Source organism: Solea solea, chromosome 3 (assembly GCF_958295425.1).
Source record: "Solea solea chromosome 3, fSolSol10.1, whole genome shotgun sequence".
In the NCBI taxonomy this organism is placed as follows: Eukaryota; Metazoa; Chordata; class Actinopteri; order Pleuronectiformes; family Soleidae; genus Solea; species Solea solea.
Window position 1 is genome coordinate 16,484,055 of NC_081136.1, and position 16,595 is coordinate 16,500,649.

The window sequence follows — 16,595 nt, forward strand, 5'->3', positions numbered from 1 at the left end:
GAACTGTCCAGAGTGTACCCCACCTATCGCCCTATGTCAACTGAGACTGGCACAGCACCCCCTGTGACCCTCCTGTGGAGGATAAAGTGGTAGAAAATGGATGGATAGTACTTGTTTAAGGTTGTTTTATACGCGGCACACACTAGTGACTTGTGAAGCAGTTGTTTTCGGTGTACTGAATCATTATACTCAATTTTATTAACATTACATTACATGACATTTAGCAGACGCTTTTGTCCAAAGCGACTTACAATAAGTGCATTTTGCGATGTTTACATTCATTGTATATTTTTACTACAGAGAGAAACTGCACCTTATTACATATGTATATTTATATTAATATATATATGTAAATAATTTCTTTCCTAGAGTCTTCCACTAGAGTCTTGAAGTGGATGCGAGCAGCTACAGGAGGCCAGTGAAGGGAGCTGAGGAGCTGTGCAGTGTGAGAGAACTTTGGTAAGTTGAAGACCAGTCGAGCTGCTGCATTCCGGCTGAGCTGCAGAGGTCAAATGGCACACGCAGGGAGACCAGCCAGGAGGGAGTTGCAGTAGTCCAAGCGTGAGATGACAAGAGCCTGGACCAGAACCCGTGCCGCCTTCTGGGTTAGAAGAGGCCGTTTCCTCCAGAGTATTGTATAGTATGTAGTAGTATTTAGTATCGGCTCAGCTCGTTTGGAACTTCACCAGAGCAGATACTAAAAAAGTACCAGGTACTATCACTAAAGGAAAAGCAAAAAAAAGGGGTTGACCAATGACGAGTCGAGCTGTGCAGGAACTGTGTAGTGGAAAAATGCCATTAGTACACTTCCAGGCTACCTGGGTACTAAGAGGGCACTAAGTGGCTTTGGGCTTGAAGTGGCCCACATGGAAATGCTGGTTGGCATTTCAGCATAAAGAAATGTTCCATCCATTGTATATGAACAAATGTTTTATTAGACATATTTTTAAAACTGTGTGGACAGGATTTGCTCCTTCTTTCTTGCCTTAGCATTGGAATAACAAAATCATATGTTTTTTAAAGTGTAACTAAACCTCTAATCTACTTTTTTCCAGGTGCATATGGATATCTAGTAATGTCATTTGTTGATCCCGGTGCAAATCTTCACAGTTTAGTCTAAGGCATTTATATTATACACTGTTATTTTAATCGTTGGCCAGAGGAAGTGAAGTGGTCAGTGGTGAGTTTTTAGGAAATGTGTGTCCGATCAGGGTTTGTGTTTCCAAACTTTTCCATTGTGAGCTGAAATGAACTGGTTCACTCTAGATTTACACTGTCGGACCAAAAGGTCGACATACAATTACCACTACGTTACTGAAAAGCCATTACAAAGCCGTGCACTTTAAATATAGTTTCTACTTCCATGAAAACCTTGCTGAGGTGGATCGCTGTCCTCTCACTCATCTGTTACAATTCAGTCTCCATGGACCAATACAGTCCATCTACAGTATGTAATGAGGGACAGGGAGTGCCCTTGCACATAAACCCACTAAAGCATTACATTATAGACACTTTACTGGTAATGATGAGGCTCATGCATGACGGTTGACGAGTATGGGTTGGAAGCATCAAATATTAAACTCATTACAAGACTTTGGAGACAAAGGGAGGGGAAAAAAAACCTGGTTATTTTAGAAACATTTCAACATTAAATTTCCCCTTAAACGGTACAGGACAAGTGTGTTGGAGGGCAAGTGTAGCCTTCAGTTAGCATCAAAACTAAAAAAAAAGATATACTAGGCTATTCTGAGCTGACCCAACTCCTGACATACTGTAAATATCGAAGGTTTATTCTAATGGTAGTGAAAAACAACAATTTATACAATCAGGTGATTAAACACACAGAAATTCAATGTCATAATAATTATTGTTGTAATCACACAGTTGCAAATTTGAGGTGCAAGTTTAATCAGATCCCTTCTGCTGGATTAAAGTAGAAATTCTACCACATTTAAGTTTTATATGACGTATCGTTGTTATGTTGTATATTTACAGCTGCCAAAAAACGACTTTATTATTTGCCAACAACTGGAACATTTGTAGAGCTTTGTTCGCACTCTCCTCACAATGAGCATTTAGGATCGGGTACCTGGCTCTGGCAACCATACGGTGACAAGACTAATTCAAAAGTAATAACAAGGAATAAAAAGTAGGATAATAATGACAATAAAATATAGGTTTAGACCCGTACAATAATAACAACAGGGTCAGGATGAAGGTCAGATAGAAAGACATAAATAAATGAAGTAATTCATTAATTAATTAATGAGTGGATGAATAAATAAATAAATAAATAAGACAAAGTCACAAGAATAACAGTCTATAAAACCGTAACAACCTGCCTGAGGATCTCATGCTGTGTTCACACCGGAACGTGAAGCGTGAATATTTTTAAATCCGGGTTAAAAACAATTATTTTTTCTCATATGCTTATGATTGAGCTCTTTGACAGTATGTTACATTTTTATCGTCTGCACTTTATCTTTTTTCTCTACTTGTTTTATTTCAGATTGTAATTTTGTACATCAATAACGTTTCAAAATTGTCTTATTTTAGTTTTTATGTGAAGCACATCGAGTTGCCCTTGTGTGCTATACAAATAAAGCTGCCTTGCCTTGTTTGATCAGACGCGTGACGTGCACCCGTTTGAAGAGTGGTCAGCTGGCAGAGCAGTGTAACGGTAGCAGTGCTCTCTCGTTTCCTGCAGATAGAACTTTAGCAGAGAGTGCAGTGCTGAGAGGACAGGAAATGGCAGTGGACAGTTCCCCCCCCACTGTGACTGGTCATAACACAGCTGACACATCTCATCATCAAGTCAATTCTCAGGAGGCTTGTTGCAGTTTCAATACTACAAAATTGTGGAAATAACACCCCCCCCTTGCAAAAGCTCCACTTTTAAGAAAACAGAAGAACAACCGGGTGTCTTGAAAAGAAAGCATCCCCTGATCTAACGGAAAAGAATGACACAAGCAAAATACAGAGCGGTTTGTTCTTATCTGTCACCATCAGCCCATAATGTGTCCTGTGCTGCAGATTCATTTAAAGATAAGTGAGTGCCGTGCATTCGTGTAGGGGAGAGTCAAGGTACAGGAGAAATCACACACAGCGTAGCATGGCTTCTTTCTTAAATATATGACACGGCTCAGCTTGCGCTTGTATGTTTCCCTCTGATCTGCTGCCTTCTCGGCACGGTGACACGTGGAAGCTTTTCCCCCGAATCAAATCGGCAGCTCGCGATAATTCAGTGCGACAATGTAACAACGGTGTGCTTTCATATCCCTCATTCATACATATCCCACTGTAGGCTGTGATCAGGGCCAATCTCAAAGTGACGCGTGGGGAATAAATGAGGTCAAATCAAATATCGTGTCCTCACAGCGAGTGGCCCGTACGTTTCTGCACAGGTGCCTTCAGTGTCCGTGTGACTCGTTTCAAACTGGCAGCCCATTTTAAAACACACACAGTCTTCATGCCACATCTTCCCCACATAACCAATCTATCAAGCCGCACCCAGCGGTACATGCATACACTCCCACATCACAGAGAAAGCTGGAAAGCAACTGTCATAGATGGCGTGATTGAATTGTTCCCTTGCACTGTCACCAGAGGGGCTATTATTTCAAATTAGCATACAAATTCAAACCGGGACAGATGGATTTGTCACATTCCAGTCGCCATCTTCCTGGAAGATTGGCTGTGCTTGCGCTGCGCGATGGAGATAAGACACCTGTCTTGGATGCCATTGGTGGTTGAGGGAAAGGGCCGGCGTGGGATGGGAGGAGGACTGGGTGGGTGGGTGGATGGATTTCCTGCGACGCTGAGGTGTTCTGCAATAAACTTCCACCTACCCACGGGCTCAAATGATGATGAGGCACCATCCAGCACTCTGTGGGTGGCGGGAGATTGAGCTGTAGCACGCTGGTGATTCACACTGTTTGGAAACACGCTGAACAATACCCGTCTGGTGTCTGTTGGTGTTTGCTACTTTTGTTGAGTTACTGTCAAAAAAAAAACCCCCACATAAAACGGCCCCCGACATCAGCACAGGGTGCAAGAATAGGTGCCTAACAGCACCAGGAAGGATACAAGAAAGAAGTTGAAATAGGAAAAGTAAGACAGGCAGGGTTGAGATGGTTTGGTCACGTGCAGAGGAGGGACAGTGACCGTATTGGACAAAGGGCATTAAGGGTGGAGACGCCGGGCAGGAGGATAAGAGGAAGACCACGGAGAAGGTTCGTGGACGGCTTTAAAGTGGAAGTCTGGTCACTTTGCCTTTTTCTTTACGGCGCTCCTCCGACAGTACATACTTTTCTGATACCACTCACAAACATCCATCCATTGTCTACTGCTTTATCCTCACTGTTGTTAAAACTCACAGCCGATGCCGGTAAAGCCGATAAACATTACTGCTTTTGCGGATACTACTACAAAAGATAAATAAAGTGCTTCAATAAAATTGGAAAATACATACATATACAGAGCTAGTTAGCTAACGAGCTAAATACCTTTTCAAGTCTGTTGTTTTCGGTGAAGAAAACTGACGACGAGTGTTCAACGAAAACGAGATTAAGCGTTAATCAAATAAAAATAACGTTGATATAAACAATAACAGTGATAAAATATGCTGACACTTTTGTCAACAAATAAAAACTGGACAAAAATGTTATGGGCGGGGCAAACCAATCAGAAGAAGAGAATAAGAAGAAGAGATCCAACGAAACAACAACCATCTTGCCGCCGTTCACGGTTTGTTTTTCTGTGGCGTTAAGGTCAACAGGAAACTGAAACTGATTCTGATATCTTATAGAGAGCGGAGGCGGAGTAAGGCCTATAAAACTTGATTTTTATCCCCCTCATAAATACTCAGCAAGTTGTCCGATTGACCATCTTAGTCGGACTACGGCCTTAGCTTGATTAAACTGTCCATGTAAACGTACCGACTGTCGCAAAGTCGGTTCATCCAGTGTGAAATGCTCACAGCTCTGCAGCACTGTCACGTCGCACTGACGTTTACCTGCCGTCTCCCGCTGTTCACTGCATGTATGACTCCCAGCAGAGATAGGTAGAAAAAGTGAGATGTGACCCTCTGTATAAAAAATGATGTTCAGCTCCACAGCGCAGAAAAGCCATGTTATGACAATGATCAACAATTACATCCGTCAGCGACTAATGTCAACATTTAACATTAAAAAGCTTTAGTCAACAACATTGACTCGTCATTGCAGGCCTAGTGGAGACAGCCCCCAACATTTTTAGCTTTAACAAATGGTAAATAACAAGCAAAAACAATTGTAACTCTCAGACTTCTTTTAAGTCCAATTTAAAGATCTTTATGTATGAACATCCGAAAGCCACCGGACATATGATTAAGCACGAGAAGACCACATGCAATTGTCGCAGGCCGCGAATCAGACACTAACAAAATACAACTTGCAGACATAATGATTTTCATTTGTAATTATGGCGGCACAGATCGATGAAAAGTATTGAGCATGAAAAACTGTTCTTACCACGGGATCAATTTCATATAATTTCCAGATCAGCTCAAACTAATGGGTTTTCTATTGGCTTCACGTTGGAGGGAGACTAATCTCTTCGGCACCATTTATTGTGGTCCTGCACACGTTCCCCAGCAAAAGGCCGTCCACTTAAAAACTTGTCTCCCAACAGTCCAAAAAATATTAAAGTACACATGCTAATTTCCTGACTTAGCATATTATACAATGTGCAGGCTTAATTTAAAACTCCCTGGGCAGGTCTTGTATCTCCGTCTGCCTCCGTCCAGACACTACAGAGATTGTGCAAAAATGCTTACAGGTGAGCTTCAGCCTCTTATCCTTACATCACTGCTCATTTCTGTACAGTTTAAGTGAAACTCGAGACGCAACACGGTGAAAAAACAGATTTCATGGCGTTTCATGCATAAGCAAGAAGGCCCTTTAAACAGAAGACGTCTTTTTCTCTTCACACTTCCGCGACGTGACAAGTAGAGCTGAAATAATTGCTAGGTTCAGTGATTATTTCAATCAAGGATTAAACATTTTAGTCAAAAACTTTCCAGTTGCAGCTTCTCAACATGAAAGGCAAACTGATTATATTTGGGATTTGGATTGTTGGTGAACATGACACTTGAACTGTCATTTCATTTTTTTTAACGATTAAAAGTTATCACAATGTACTTTTTCTTTTAACATCATTTAATATCAACATATCACAATATAAATCTATTTAATATTTCTGTAAGGCGTGTAAATAATATCCAGATGTTTGCGTGACAATACACTACACTCAAAAATAAAAAAAAGATTCTGTTTATGATCTGTATTGCATGCTTAAAATACCTTTATAATTATTACCTTTCATTTCAGATAATACCCGCTTTATATCTTTGGCTTTTTAATGTTAAATGAAGGATATTTATTGACTTTTTCTTTTTCCAAATATAATTTTGTCGATTATAATGTTTAGTGTATTTCACTCATTTAGTTATATTGACCAGGCCTACCTCAGACTCAAGTTAGCATTAGTGTTTTTAATGCCAACACTGGCTGTATGAACAAATGACTCTTTAAAAAGAATTTTTGTCATCATTCTAACATTGTTAGATTAAAAAAAATTGAACCCTGTTAAACTCTCCATGCTTTATCAACACTTAATCAACCAGAGCTACAGATTATGTCAGCAGGGGTGCTGTAACAGATTATGCGAAGCAGGCAACTGCATGGGGGCCCAAACTGAGAAGCGGGGCCCCTGAAAACAGCTGCTTGGCAATGACACTGTGGTAGGAAATCCCCCACTACTTTGGTTTGTTTCATTTGAAGTAGGGCCCCCAACCCAGGGTCCTGTTTGGCCAAGGCCCTCAGAGTCTCTTGAAGCACACTTGCATGTGTAGTGCCACTTCTGTGGGTGTCCCTTTGTAAATAAAGCACATTTCAGGCTACAGCTCCAACTGTTCTCAATGCTGCTTCAGATACACCTCAATCCACATTGCCCCGCTGTATTAGAAGCCCCAAAAATGAAAAAAATTAAAATAAAAAATAATGTTTTTGTTTAAATCAAATCAAATCCTTGTTCTACTTTTCAACATTGCCGTCTCTCATTAGCAATAAAATCTGAAACTAAGCAAACAACTGCAGAGGGGAAATCTACTTCCTGTTTACACAGGCATGCATATGCAGTGGACCCACATGTAAAAATCAAGTGCATGTGCTAAAAAAACTAAAAAACTAAACAAAAAAAAAAAACCCTGTGCTATTTGCTGAGTAACCATAATGAGTCCCTTGTGGTGATGGCACTGGGTTGCTCCTCAGGTGGACGAGTATTCTCAGGTACAAAAGACAAAAGTGTGTCACACTCCATGAAACCGTTCACCCACAGAATGAGAGGCAAAAGTTTGTTTTCTTCCTCTTGTGTTGCTCAGACGTGTTCACAGGTGGAAGCCATTTAAAGGTGAAGCTGCACAAGAGAGCTGCGGTTCGACTATCACAGAAATTAAACTGTGAGTCCATGCGTTTCCCGAGCTTTAACCTTCCACATAAGCGAGGCACCGGCACAAAGTCGGGCTGCCAGAAACAGCACAGCAGGGAGTTTGCACTGATCTTGTTCTGAAACATTTGTAATAAGCACCCCTCCTCCCTCCCCTCCTTCCCCCCTCACCAGAACTGTTTCAGAAGCTTATCAATATCCCGAGTAAGAAGATTTAACTTCCCCCGAGGAGCTGGGGAAACAAGCTGGACTCGGCAGGTCAAAAATATGACTGCTCAGAATATGTGGAAATGCCTGTATGAGAGAGACTGAAACATATTCAATAAAATATTCTACAACAATGTCATTTTTATTAAGCTGATTGGAAATGTGTCCATTTTAGGACCTTCATGACCAGAGAACATAACATTACATTAAACCTGCAACAAAAAACAGTGTTAACTTTTGATGAAAAGCTTCATGGATTCACTGATTTTCGCAGTGATGCAAAAATGCCAAGATTTTCTTATTACTGATGTGTTGAAGAGGAAATGTTGACATTTACATAGTATATCATGCTTTTGACACAATTCCTGATAACCGGTCCTGAGCTGCTTTCAGACATGCTCTCATGTCCAGACATTTTCCCCATATTGTCCTCACACAGGTCGCACACAAGAACACGCATTCTTCTGGCCAGCCGACGTGGTCAGGTTTAAAGGAAACGTCAGGAAATCCCCTGCAAGAAAACAGGGAAAATGTCTGGAAAATGTTACAGCGAACAAGCGTTGGTGCCTCATGCAATGTTCTTGAACATTTTTTCCGGTGGTTGTGAGAGCATCAGACAATCTCCTCCCACGTTCTTCGGATGAGAACTTCGGGAAATGCACTGTTAAGTCCATATATATCCAGCAATGACGCGAAGTGGCCGTAAAAAAGAAGAAAAGAACAAAAAAACATGGATGCAAATCATCGATCGATATGAAAATACATTAAACACACATAGAGAAAAATAGAGTTCAAGATGAGGTTGTTAGCGCACATAAAAAAAAATGTGACGCTCAAATTAGTTCCGATTTTACATCCATTTACATCCTCTGTTTTACAAAAACAGCTCGTGCAAACCTTAGTACTGCGTGTATTCCTTGGACGAGTGTTTTGCAATGATGCGCTCCAACTGTCTCTTTGCTTCACACTGCGGGAAGTTGCCCATCTCATAGTACTGCGGGGCGACTTTCACCAACCTAGGACACAGAGCAAGTAAACATTAGTCACAAATAATGGTCTGCAGTGTTTTATTGTGGGAGAGGGCCGTTCTTTTATATTCGCTAAACAAATTGGATTGTACACAGTCACACAGTTGTTTCCTACATAATTCCATATATTTTCCTTTGTAGTTTGGTTGTCTTCAGTATGAATCTACAATATAGGAAAATAAAATAATAAAGAAAAACCATTGAATGGCAAGGTGTGTCCTGAGCAAGGCACGCAATCCACAATACGTCTAATATATGTATGTATGTATGTATGTATGTATGTATGTATGTGTATGTATATATATATATATATATATATATATATATATATATATATATATACACACACACACATACACATACATACATACATATATACACATACATACATATATATATATAAACACATATATAAATATATATACATATACACATACACACATACATACATACATACATACATACATATATAAATAAATAATATAAGGCAAAATGGCAACATATCCTTTGTTCTAGATGTTTTCTACCTTTCTTGGTCTCACAATAGGAAACTGAAGATCTTCAAGGATTGATATATACATTTTCATATTCCCAAGGCTACTTCGCCTACGGTGTCCACTTTTATTGATTTGCGACACGCTCTGCATCTGGCCAAGTGATTGTCCTTGGGATCTTGGACAAGCCAGTCTTTGTAATTTTCTTTGGTGAACCAGTGATCTTGGAATTTGCATTTCCCAGGCATCAAGTCGTTTGCTCTCTCTTGCTTACACATCACTCGCTCGATGTTCCGCATGAAATCTCACATCAATAGCGGAGGGAGACAGTGTAGCGTCCACAACACCGCTAGTAATTATGACTCGACAATGCAAGGTGCATGAAACGGTAGCTGGCGGGAGACATTTACCTAAATATCAACTTAACTTCTTTCTTGCACAAAATGCAAGCACTTTCAAAGTCTTTTTAGGGTGATTTTCAAAAACTTTCAAGGATGTTGCCAGTGAGCTGATTTACACAGAAATCAATGTGTGGTGAACCTATTAGAGTGCTGCATTTATGCCATACAAACAAGCCATCTTCAGGAAAAAAAAAGAAATAAAGATTTGCGACTGGAACGTACCACTCTGGTTTGACGTCGGTGCACGTGCGGATGTAATTCTTGGTGGTGAGCACAAACTCGTTGTAGAGCACCCACTCGGGCTTGTGGTCCAGCACAGTGGAGGGGTGCAGCTGAACGACCTGGTTGTCCTTCACCGTGAGATAGTGGCCAGTGCGCTCCAGGTGAGCGATCTGTTTGGAGCACAGAAGAAGAAGAGACTCTGACTCTGCCTTTATGGAGCTTCATTTATTTACTGTCAGTATTATTTTGCTCTGTGTAAATGAATAACACTCTGATTGGAAAAAAAAATAAAAATAAAATAAAGTATCCTGACACAAAAGACAAACTTGTTTGCAATCAGGCAGTGGCAGTTTTCTTTTTCTTTCCTCTCTCCCTTGTACTTTGCAGATACTTGGTGAAGCTGCAGTGGCTGTTGTGATTAACCAAGGCAATCAGTCTCAATAAAGACCTTTCCAAACAAAGACATGATCGCAAATGCTGCGAAAGCTCCAACATGAACCGCAAATTTGTCTCAGAGATAAAGGTTAATGTTGACAAATATTTAAATATTAACGCCATAATTCAACTTGTCAGGTTGCTTGTTTCAGGTAGCCTTGAAAATGGCTCCTTGCTAAATGCCATTTGTTTCCTTGAGGGAGCCACAAATTGACATGATTTCTTGTTGTGTGTTTAAAACAAGGCAGCTGTGTATTTGTGTGTGTATGTGTGTGTGCAATTTAAAGTTGTTTACTCATTATAATAAACACCTCCACTGCATTTTGTTTTTTTAGAGAGTAAAGGTTTAGAACAAAAACAATTGTTTTATCATATGATAAAAACAACAACAGGGGCAAGTCTTTTATGTTCAGGTTAGCTGAACGTAAAGACTTCATGTGCTACAATAACACACAACGACAAATCAAAAAGAATTACAGCCTTGTGGTTGTTTGCCTGCACCAAACTGTCAAGTGGCAGGAAATATAGTCACAATCTCCCCTTCCGTTCCTGAGTTATGGTGTCAAATAATGACCAGAAAAGAGGTTTTGCACTTCATCTTTGACCTTTGGGATATAAAATGTCAGCACTTCATCATTTTATCGAAACAGACGTTTGTGTGAGAATTTGCACATTGGTGAGTAATGGACCGAAGTGTGTTTTGTGACATCAGAGTGACTTAACAACACTGAAAATAGCATGACAACAACAGATTATGAAGAGATGAATGTACATTCATTAGCTGAGGACATTAGCTTTCATAAATGGTATATTTTTAAACAAAAGAAATTTGGCACGGCTCCTGATCTGACTGACCAGGGCTGTTCCGAAATTCAGATATTTGTTAAATGTTGAGAAGAGAGTGCAACTTTGAACCTTAAAAAACACCTTTGAGCCCTTAGGCACAATATGATGTGTAGACTGGCCTGCATTCATGCTGTGTTTTGTTCATGAGAAGACAATAGTGATCTTATTGTTTTGTGGGGACACAAAGGACCCTGGGTCAGACTTGCATTTGAAATGAGAACTGTATCTATACCTGGTAGGTGGGGTATGGGCTGTGCAGTACTTGGCGTCATACTGTTGCGATGAAAATGAATGACAACATTGAACGCAACACAACAGACAACCATGGAGGGCATCCAGCAGGTATTTTTTTCCTGCACGGATATTATCACCAAAAGCTAGGGAGTGATGTAACACAAAAAAGTACCATACTGAACCAAACCAAAGTAAAAAAGAAATCTGCAGATTCAGCTGTTAGCTCAACTTATTCCGCTATCTTTGATGGTATAGCGTGCCATGTTATATTCATCCAAGCATGATTTTTGTAGAAAAAAATAAACTCCTTATGACTGACCTGCATGAAGAAACCAGTGACCAGTGCTCGGCGGATGTTGGTGTAGTAGTCTCTGCTGTTGAACTCAGTGCTCCGTCTTGGCAGACTGAAGCGGTCCATGATCCTGGACAACTGCTGGCGAACATTGTCTGCTGACATCAGCGAGCGGTAGTTGACAAAGTTTTCATAGCACCACTGGGTGGACTCATGGTCTGTTTGAGGAAAAAAAGGATCAATTTAGAAAAATCTGAACAAACACAAAGCAATTGGGCTTGTGGGGGGGGGGGTCACTGTGACTGTTAATTGGTCACTTTAAATTGATTGACCACTCTCAAGCCCAGAACAATGTGTTAACATTGTGTTAAGATGGCAGTAGACATAAAAAATCTCTTCCAAATTAAATATGAGGATCACCCATTATGGCGACCCCTGGAGACAGAGAAGTCGGAAGACAAAAAAAAGTGAAACAGGAGTAAATTAATACTTGTCTTACTTTGTTTGAAGGCGTGGTAGACGTTGAGCAGTGTCATGTGGTCTCCGTCGATGTGGGCAAAGCGCATTTTGGATTCGTCTGACGCCTTCTTAGCCTCCGTGGGTCGGACGAAGCACTGTGGGACTAAACAAGGTTGGTATAGGCCCCAACGCAGCCGCCCATAGGGATAAGTTAAGCAAATCCCACAGAGAGGAACAAGGCCTCAGCTGAAGAGAGGCACAGAGCACTTCACAGGGCACACTGTAAACGCCAAGTATGTTATTGGCAAAGTATATAAGCTGGACAAGGAGTGGAGGAGGGTCAAAGAGAAGCAGAGGAGGAGAGGTTTCTCCATTCTGATGTGCTACACTAGGTTTTATATACAAGATATGGCAAATATAGAACACCCAGTCCAAACAAGCCTCCTGTCTGACAGAAGCAAGTTAATTTAGTGTCCTCTCCTCTCTGGTGAACTTGCACTGAGAATTAATGTCAAAGCTGCTTGACGGTAGCTTTAATGGGTAAAACTTGTGTTTATTGAGGCTCATGCTTGGTTGCTGTGGCGGCACCGTTCTCAGGTGTACTTTTGCTGCTTACTCTAATGAATTCAGCAAAAAAAAAAAATAAACTTGCCACCCAGAAACACCTGCTTTAACTGCACACCACATCCAGGCACCTACTTAAATCCATTTCCCTCCACTCTCAAAGACCCTCGCACTCCCTTCAAAAGCTTCAAGATTCATCTCAATGAGCAGCATTCTGCTTTGAAAAGCCTGAAGTGCAATTACAGCAGAAGTATGCTGGTGCTGCTCCAGCTGCATCTATACATTTTGTGTAGACAAGTTTTTTTTCTTCCCCCCTTCCTTACAAGTAATAGCTGACATCACTAACTTTATCCTCTCCCTACCCTGTAGTTAAGTTCAGTAGGGCACTTATTCTGAATAGATTAAGACTGCATTGAATTCTAAATTTCTCCAACAAATTAAGCTGGTTGTTCAAGAGCAAGCAATGTACATGTTAAACATTATCCAACACATCAACCAACATAAACAGAGGGGTCAAACTCATTGGTCATTTCTGAGTCCATGGGCACAGGAAATGGAAAGTGCAGCTGCTCTGACCCGCACGGCGGGCCGGCCCTGAGCATTACCTGACAACATGGCAGTGATGGAGAGGATCTCGTTGGAACAGTTGAATTCACAGCTGGCGATGACCATCTTGGCCAGCTGGGGGTCCAGGGGGAACTCTGCCATCATGGAGCCCAGCTCTGTCAGGTCACCATCATCATTGAGCGCTGCCAGGTAGTTCAGCAACTCCAGGGCTCGCATCAGGGTCTCTGGGGCTGAAAGAGGCAGAGTGGGAAAGACAGGCCATTATAAATGTTCCAGGCCCATGGGCAAAACACACACTGACGATAAAACTGTCAAAACTTCTTTCATTACATAACTCCCATGAAGAACATCTTTAGAAGCCTCGGGATTGATTAATTCTTAGATGAGGTACTGCATCTACACTCAAAATATCAATCTGCAGGTCAGGCGGGGAAATATATCGATATTATATCTATACAGTGACAAGAGAGAAGATATGATCTTAGACTTTGTTCGTCATATCGTGATAAGGTATCTGTGATGACTTTTCCTGGTTTTAAAAGCTGTTGCATTGATAATTCCATTGTTTCCAACACATGTAAATTTCCTTCATTGTACATTAAAAAGCCAAAGAAATAAAACAGGTATGATCTGAAATGAAAGGTAATACTGTATAGATCATACATGTATTGTGATATACCCTAAAAGTATCCAGATATTATTTAGAAAACATTATTGCCCAGCCTTATCTGTAGGGTTTTACACAGAATTAATTAAGTCTATGATGGAAGCTAGGTGTACAGTCCACTGTTCCACGTGTTGCCAACTCCTCAGTAAGGAAAGTAGCTACTGGCTGTCGCTAAGTGACATCATCTACATCACCTAATTTGCATAATTGACCAGGTGTATTTAATTGTAAAGTAAAAAAAAAAAGAAAACTAAATATGTTTAGAACTACAAATGAACTTTCTTCTGCGGATTCTAGTTTTTGTTCTGTCACAATTCCAAACCTCTTCAGGTATCCGAGCTGGGGACCGGCAAAAGTCACCTGAAACACATACTCTGGCGGAGGTTTTTAAAGATTATTATTTTTTTTTTTCATTTAGTAATTTATTTTACATTTGCAGATATGTCAGCGCTGGTTTCGCGCATGTGTGATCCATTTGCAGTCTGGACGCAGAACATCTGCTCTGACTACAGCTGGGAGGGACTGCTGCGCGAGGAGAGGACTGGGCCCTCCATGAGTGCTTTGGGACAGGGGAGGGGCCCAAGGCAGCACCTGCTGTTCGTTACTTTTTCTGAAAAGGAGTTGCGAGAGGGGTCTGAATACTCGCAAAATATAACAACAAAGTCGCTAAGTTTGCAGCACTGTGACACACAAGAGCCATAAAGAAAGTTCTTATGTGAGAGAAAACTGCATCATGTGCTAATGGTGCAGCTGTATCTGATTCCATAATTATAAACATCCATTTTAACCGACTTCTCTTTAACAAAAAAGGACAAAATGTGATTTAACGCCACTCGGTTCTTCGCTAAGTCATAAAGTTGCTTGTTGGGCAGATAGTGGCTGCAATCTGCAATCTGATCAAATAAATGCGTATTTAGCTGTGAAAACAATTGAGCTCCATCATCTCCTTGTTCTCTGGCCTTTAATAAAAGACAAACGTAAATGAAGGAAAAGACGCAGACATTCACAGAAAGACGGGGGTTTGTTTGCACGTTTAGTGGCAGGGAGCATGAGGTGAATCAAAATGAGCTTGATGGCCGGAGTTACGCTAGACAGCAACTTAGCGAAGAAGCAATCATGGCAGAGCTCATTTTTCATCCTGCGTTAAGGCAATCCTCAACAACTAATGCAATTACAGAAGAACTTTCTACTTAATGCTTCAACACAAAGGCTTCCACCTTTTGGTTAAAAGATTTTTCCTCTAGATGCAATTATTGACCTTTGGCTCCTGAGAGCTGAAGCCTAATAACCAGTTGCATGTTAACCGAAGATTAGCTTCAAGCACTGGATGTGGTGCCCGTTCACTTTCATTTATCCCAAGTGCTCACAAAAAAATTCAATTTCAAGCAGCGGGGAGGTATTTTTTTTATGATTAACAAATATTGATTTAGGGCATCAAAGCCACTTTACAAAAAAAACACACACACAAAGTGCCAGCAATATTACTTGCCACACCAGTGGCTTGAGTGGGGGCAAAACAAAACACAAAGTGAAAATCTGATTTCCAACTTCTAGCTAGCATGATGAACCAGTGTGGAAATTCAATCTTTACACAATGCAGCTCATCAGAAAGTAAGTATTGACTGCCTCAACACACAAGAATCCGATATATTAACCAAGGGCCAAATCAATGAGAAAAAAGGCTAAAGGTACACTAAACCACACTGGCTTTTGAAAGGTACTTCTTTGGAAATGTCATGAGGCAAATGAATCCCAGCCAACCAAATCCATGTGTAAATCACAACTGATTTGTTTTGAATTTTCCATTTGAATGGGTGGCGCACACCATCGCCCCTGAGTTTAGTGAATGGGGAGTGAGGTGGGCAAAGACAAAAATATACTCCACACTTGAGTGTTTCACAGTGAAGGGAAAATCAAGGATCTATTGGCATTATGAACAAGCTAAAAACGTTGAAAAAGGGTACCGAACTAACCATTCCATAATGTCCCAGTTTTTGGCACGTTGGGCTACCGAGCAAAGTAGTGCAAACTGTCCAATGATTTATCGACAGAGACATCCCTTAGATGCATCTGTGAGGAAAAAAACAGCAAGGTTTTTTCCCTTCAGCCTAAATTAAGAAGAATATGAAATGCTGGATGTCCTCCATTGTCGCTCCTTGTTTATAGTGTGTCATGTTGTTCTTCTTTGTAGAGTCTATTGGCGTGCTACACTGTGTGTGTATGATGACACAACTGGCTATATAGCTGCGTAATTTACGTATCCAGCCCACACATCAAGCAGTGGAAACAGAAGCCAGATCAGGGATTACCGTTCCACGCCACACAGCAACGAGCCAAACTGCGCTGCAGGGGTTTTTCACTGCAGGGGATGGTGTGGAAGATGGGTCTCCCCCTTCTGCAGTGCAAAGCTTTTGAAAGTTTGAGGTGAAAAGGGGCATTCTAAGACTCCTTAAGGGGCAAATTATTGTTTCTTCTTGTATTTACCTTAAAAGGTGAGAGAGTGAGTTTAAACAAACATTTATAAATGCCCAAACAACTCTATAAAGAAGCACCAAATGTTGTCTATCAATAATCGCGGACTAGCAATTAATTATTGTAGGTCGTTCCGTAACATGATTCTGTATTAAAGGAAATTAAATCTCATGATAAATATGTTTGCAAAATGGCTGGCCAACGGGAGGACGTAGTTCAGGT

General features: G+C 40.8%; 1 protein-coding gene across 2 annotated transcripts in view; it reads right to left on the reverse strand.

Moving 5' to 3' along the window:
• Positions 1–7,813: 7,813 nt before the first annotated feature.
• dhx15 (DEAH (Asp-Glu-Ala-His) box helicase 15) overlaps positions 7,814–16,595 on the reverse strand; it is a 31,446-nt gene continuing 22,664 nt past the window's right edge. Inside the window, exons 10-15 of one of the 2 annotated variants that reach the window (XM_058625445.1) lie at positions 13,273–13,464; positions 12,144–12,266; positions 11,672–11,862; positions 9,838–10,007; positions 8,590–8,708; positions 7,814–8,203 (exon numbers count right to left, since the gene is read on the reverse strand). In XM_058625445.1, coding sequence (XP_058481428.1) covers positions 8,591–8,708; positions 9,838–10,007; positions 11,672–11,862; positions 12,144–12,266; positions 13,273–13,464 — 794 coding nt within the window. In that variant the 3' untranslated portion in view covers positions 7,814–8,203; position 8,590. Of the gene's footprint in view, positions 8,354–8,589; positions 8,709–9,837; positions 10,008–11,671; positions 11,863–12,143; positions 12,267–13,272; positions 13,465–16,595 lie in introns of both variants that reach the window. The other variant, XM_058625444.1, reaches the window with a different exon arrangement.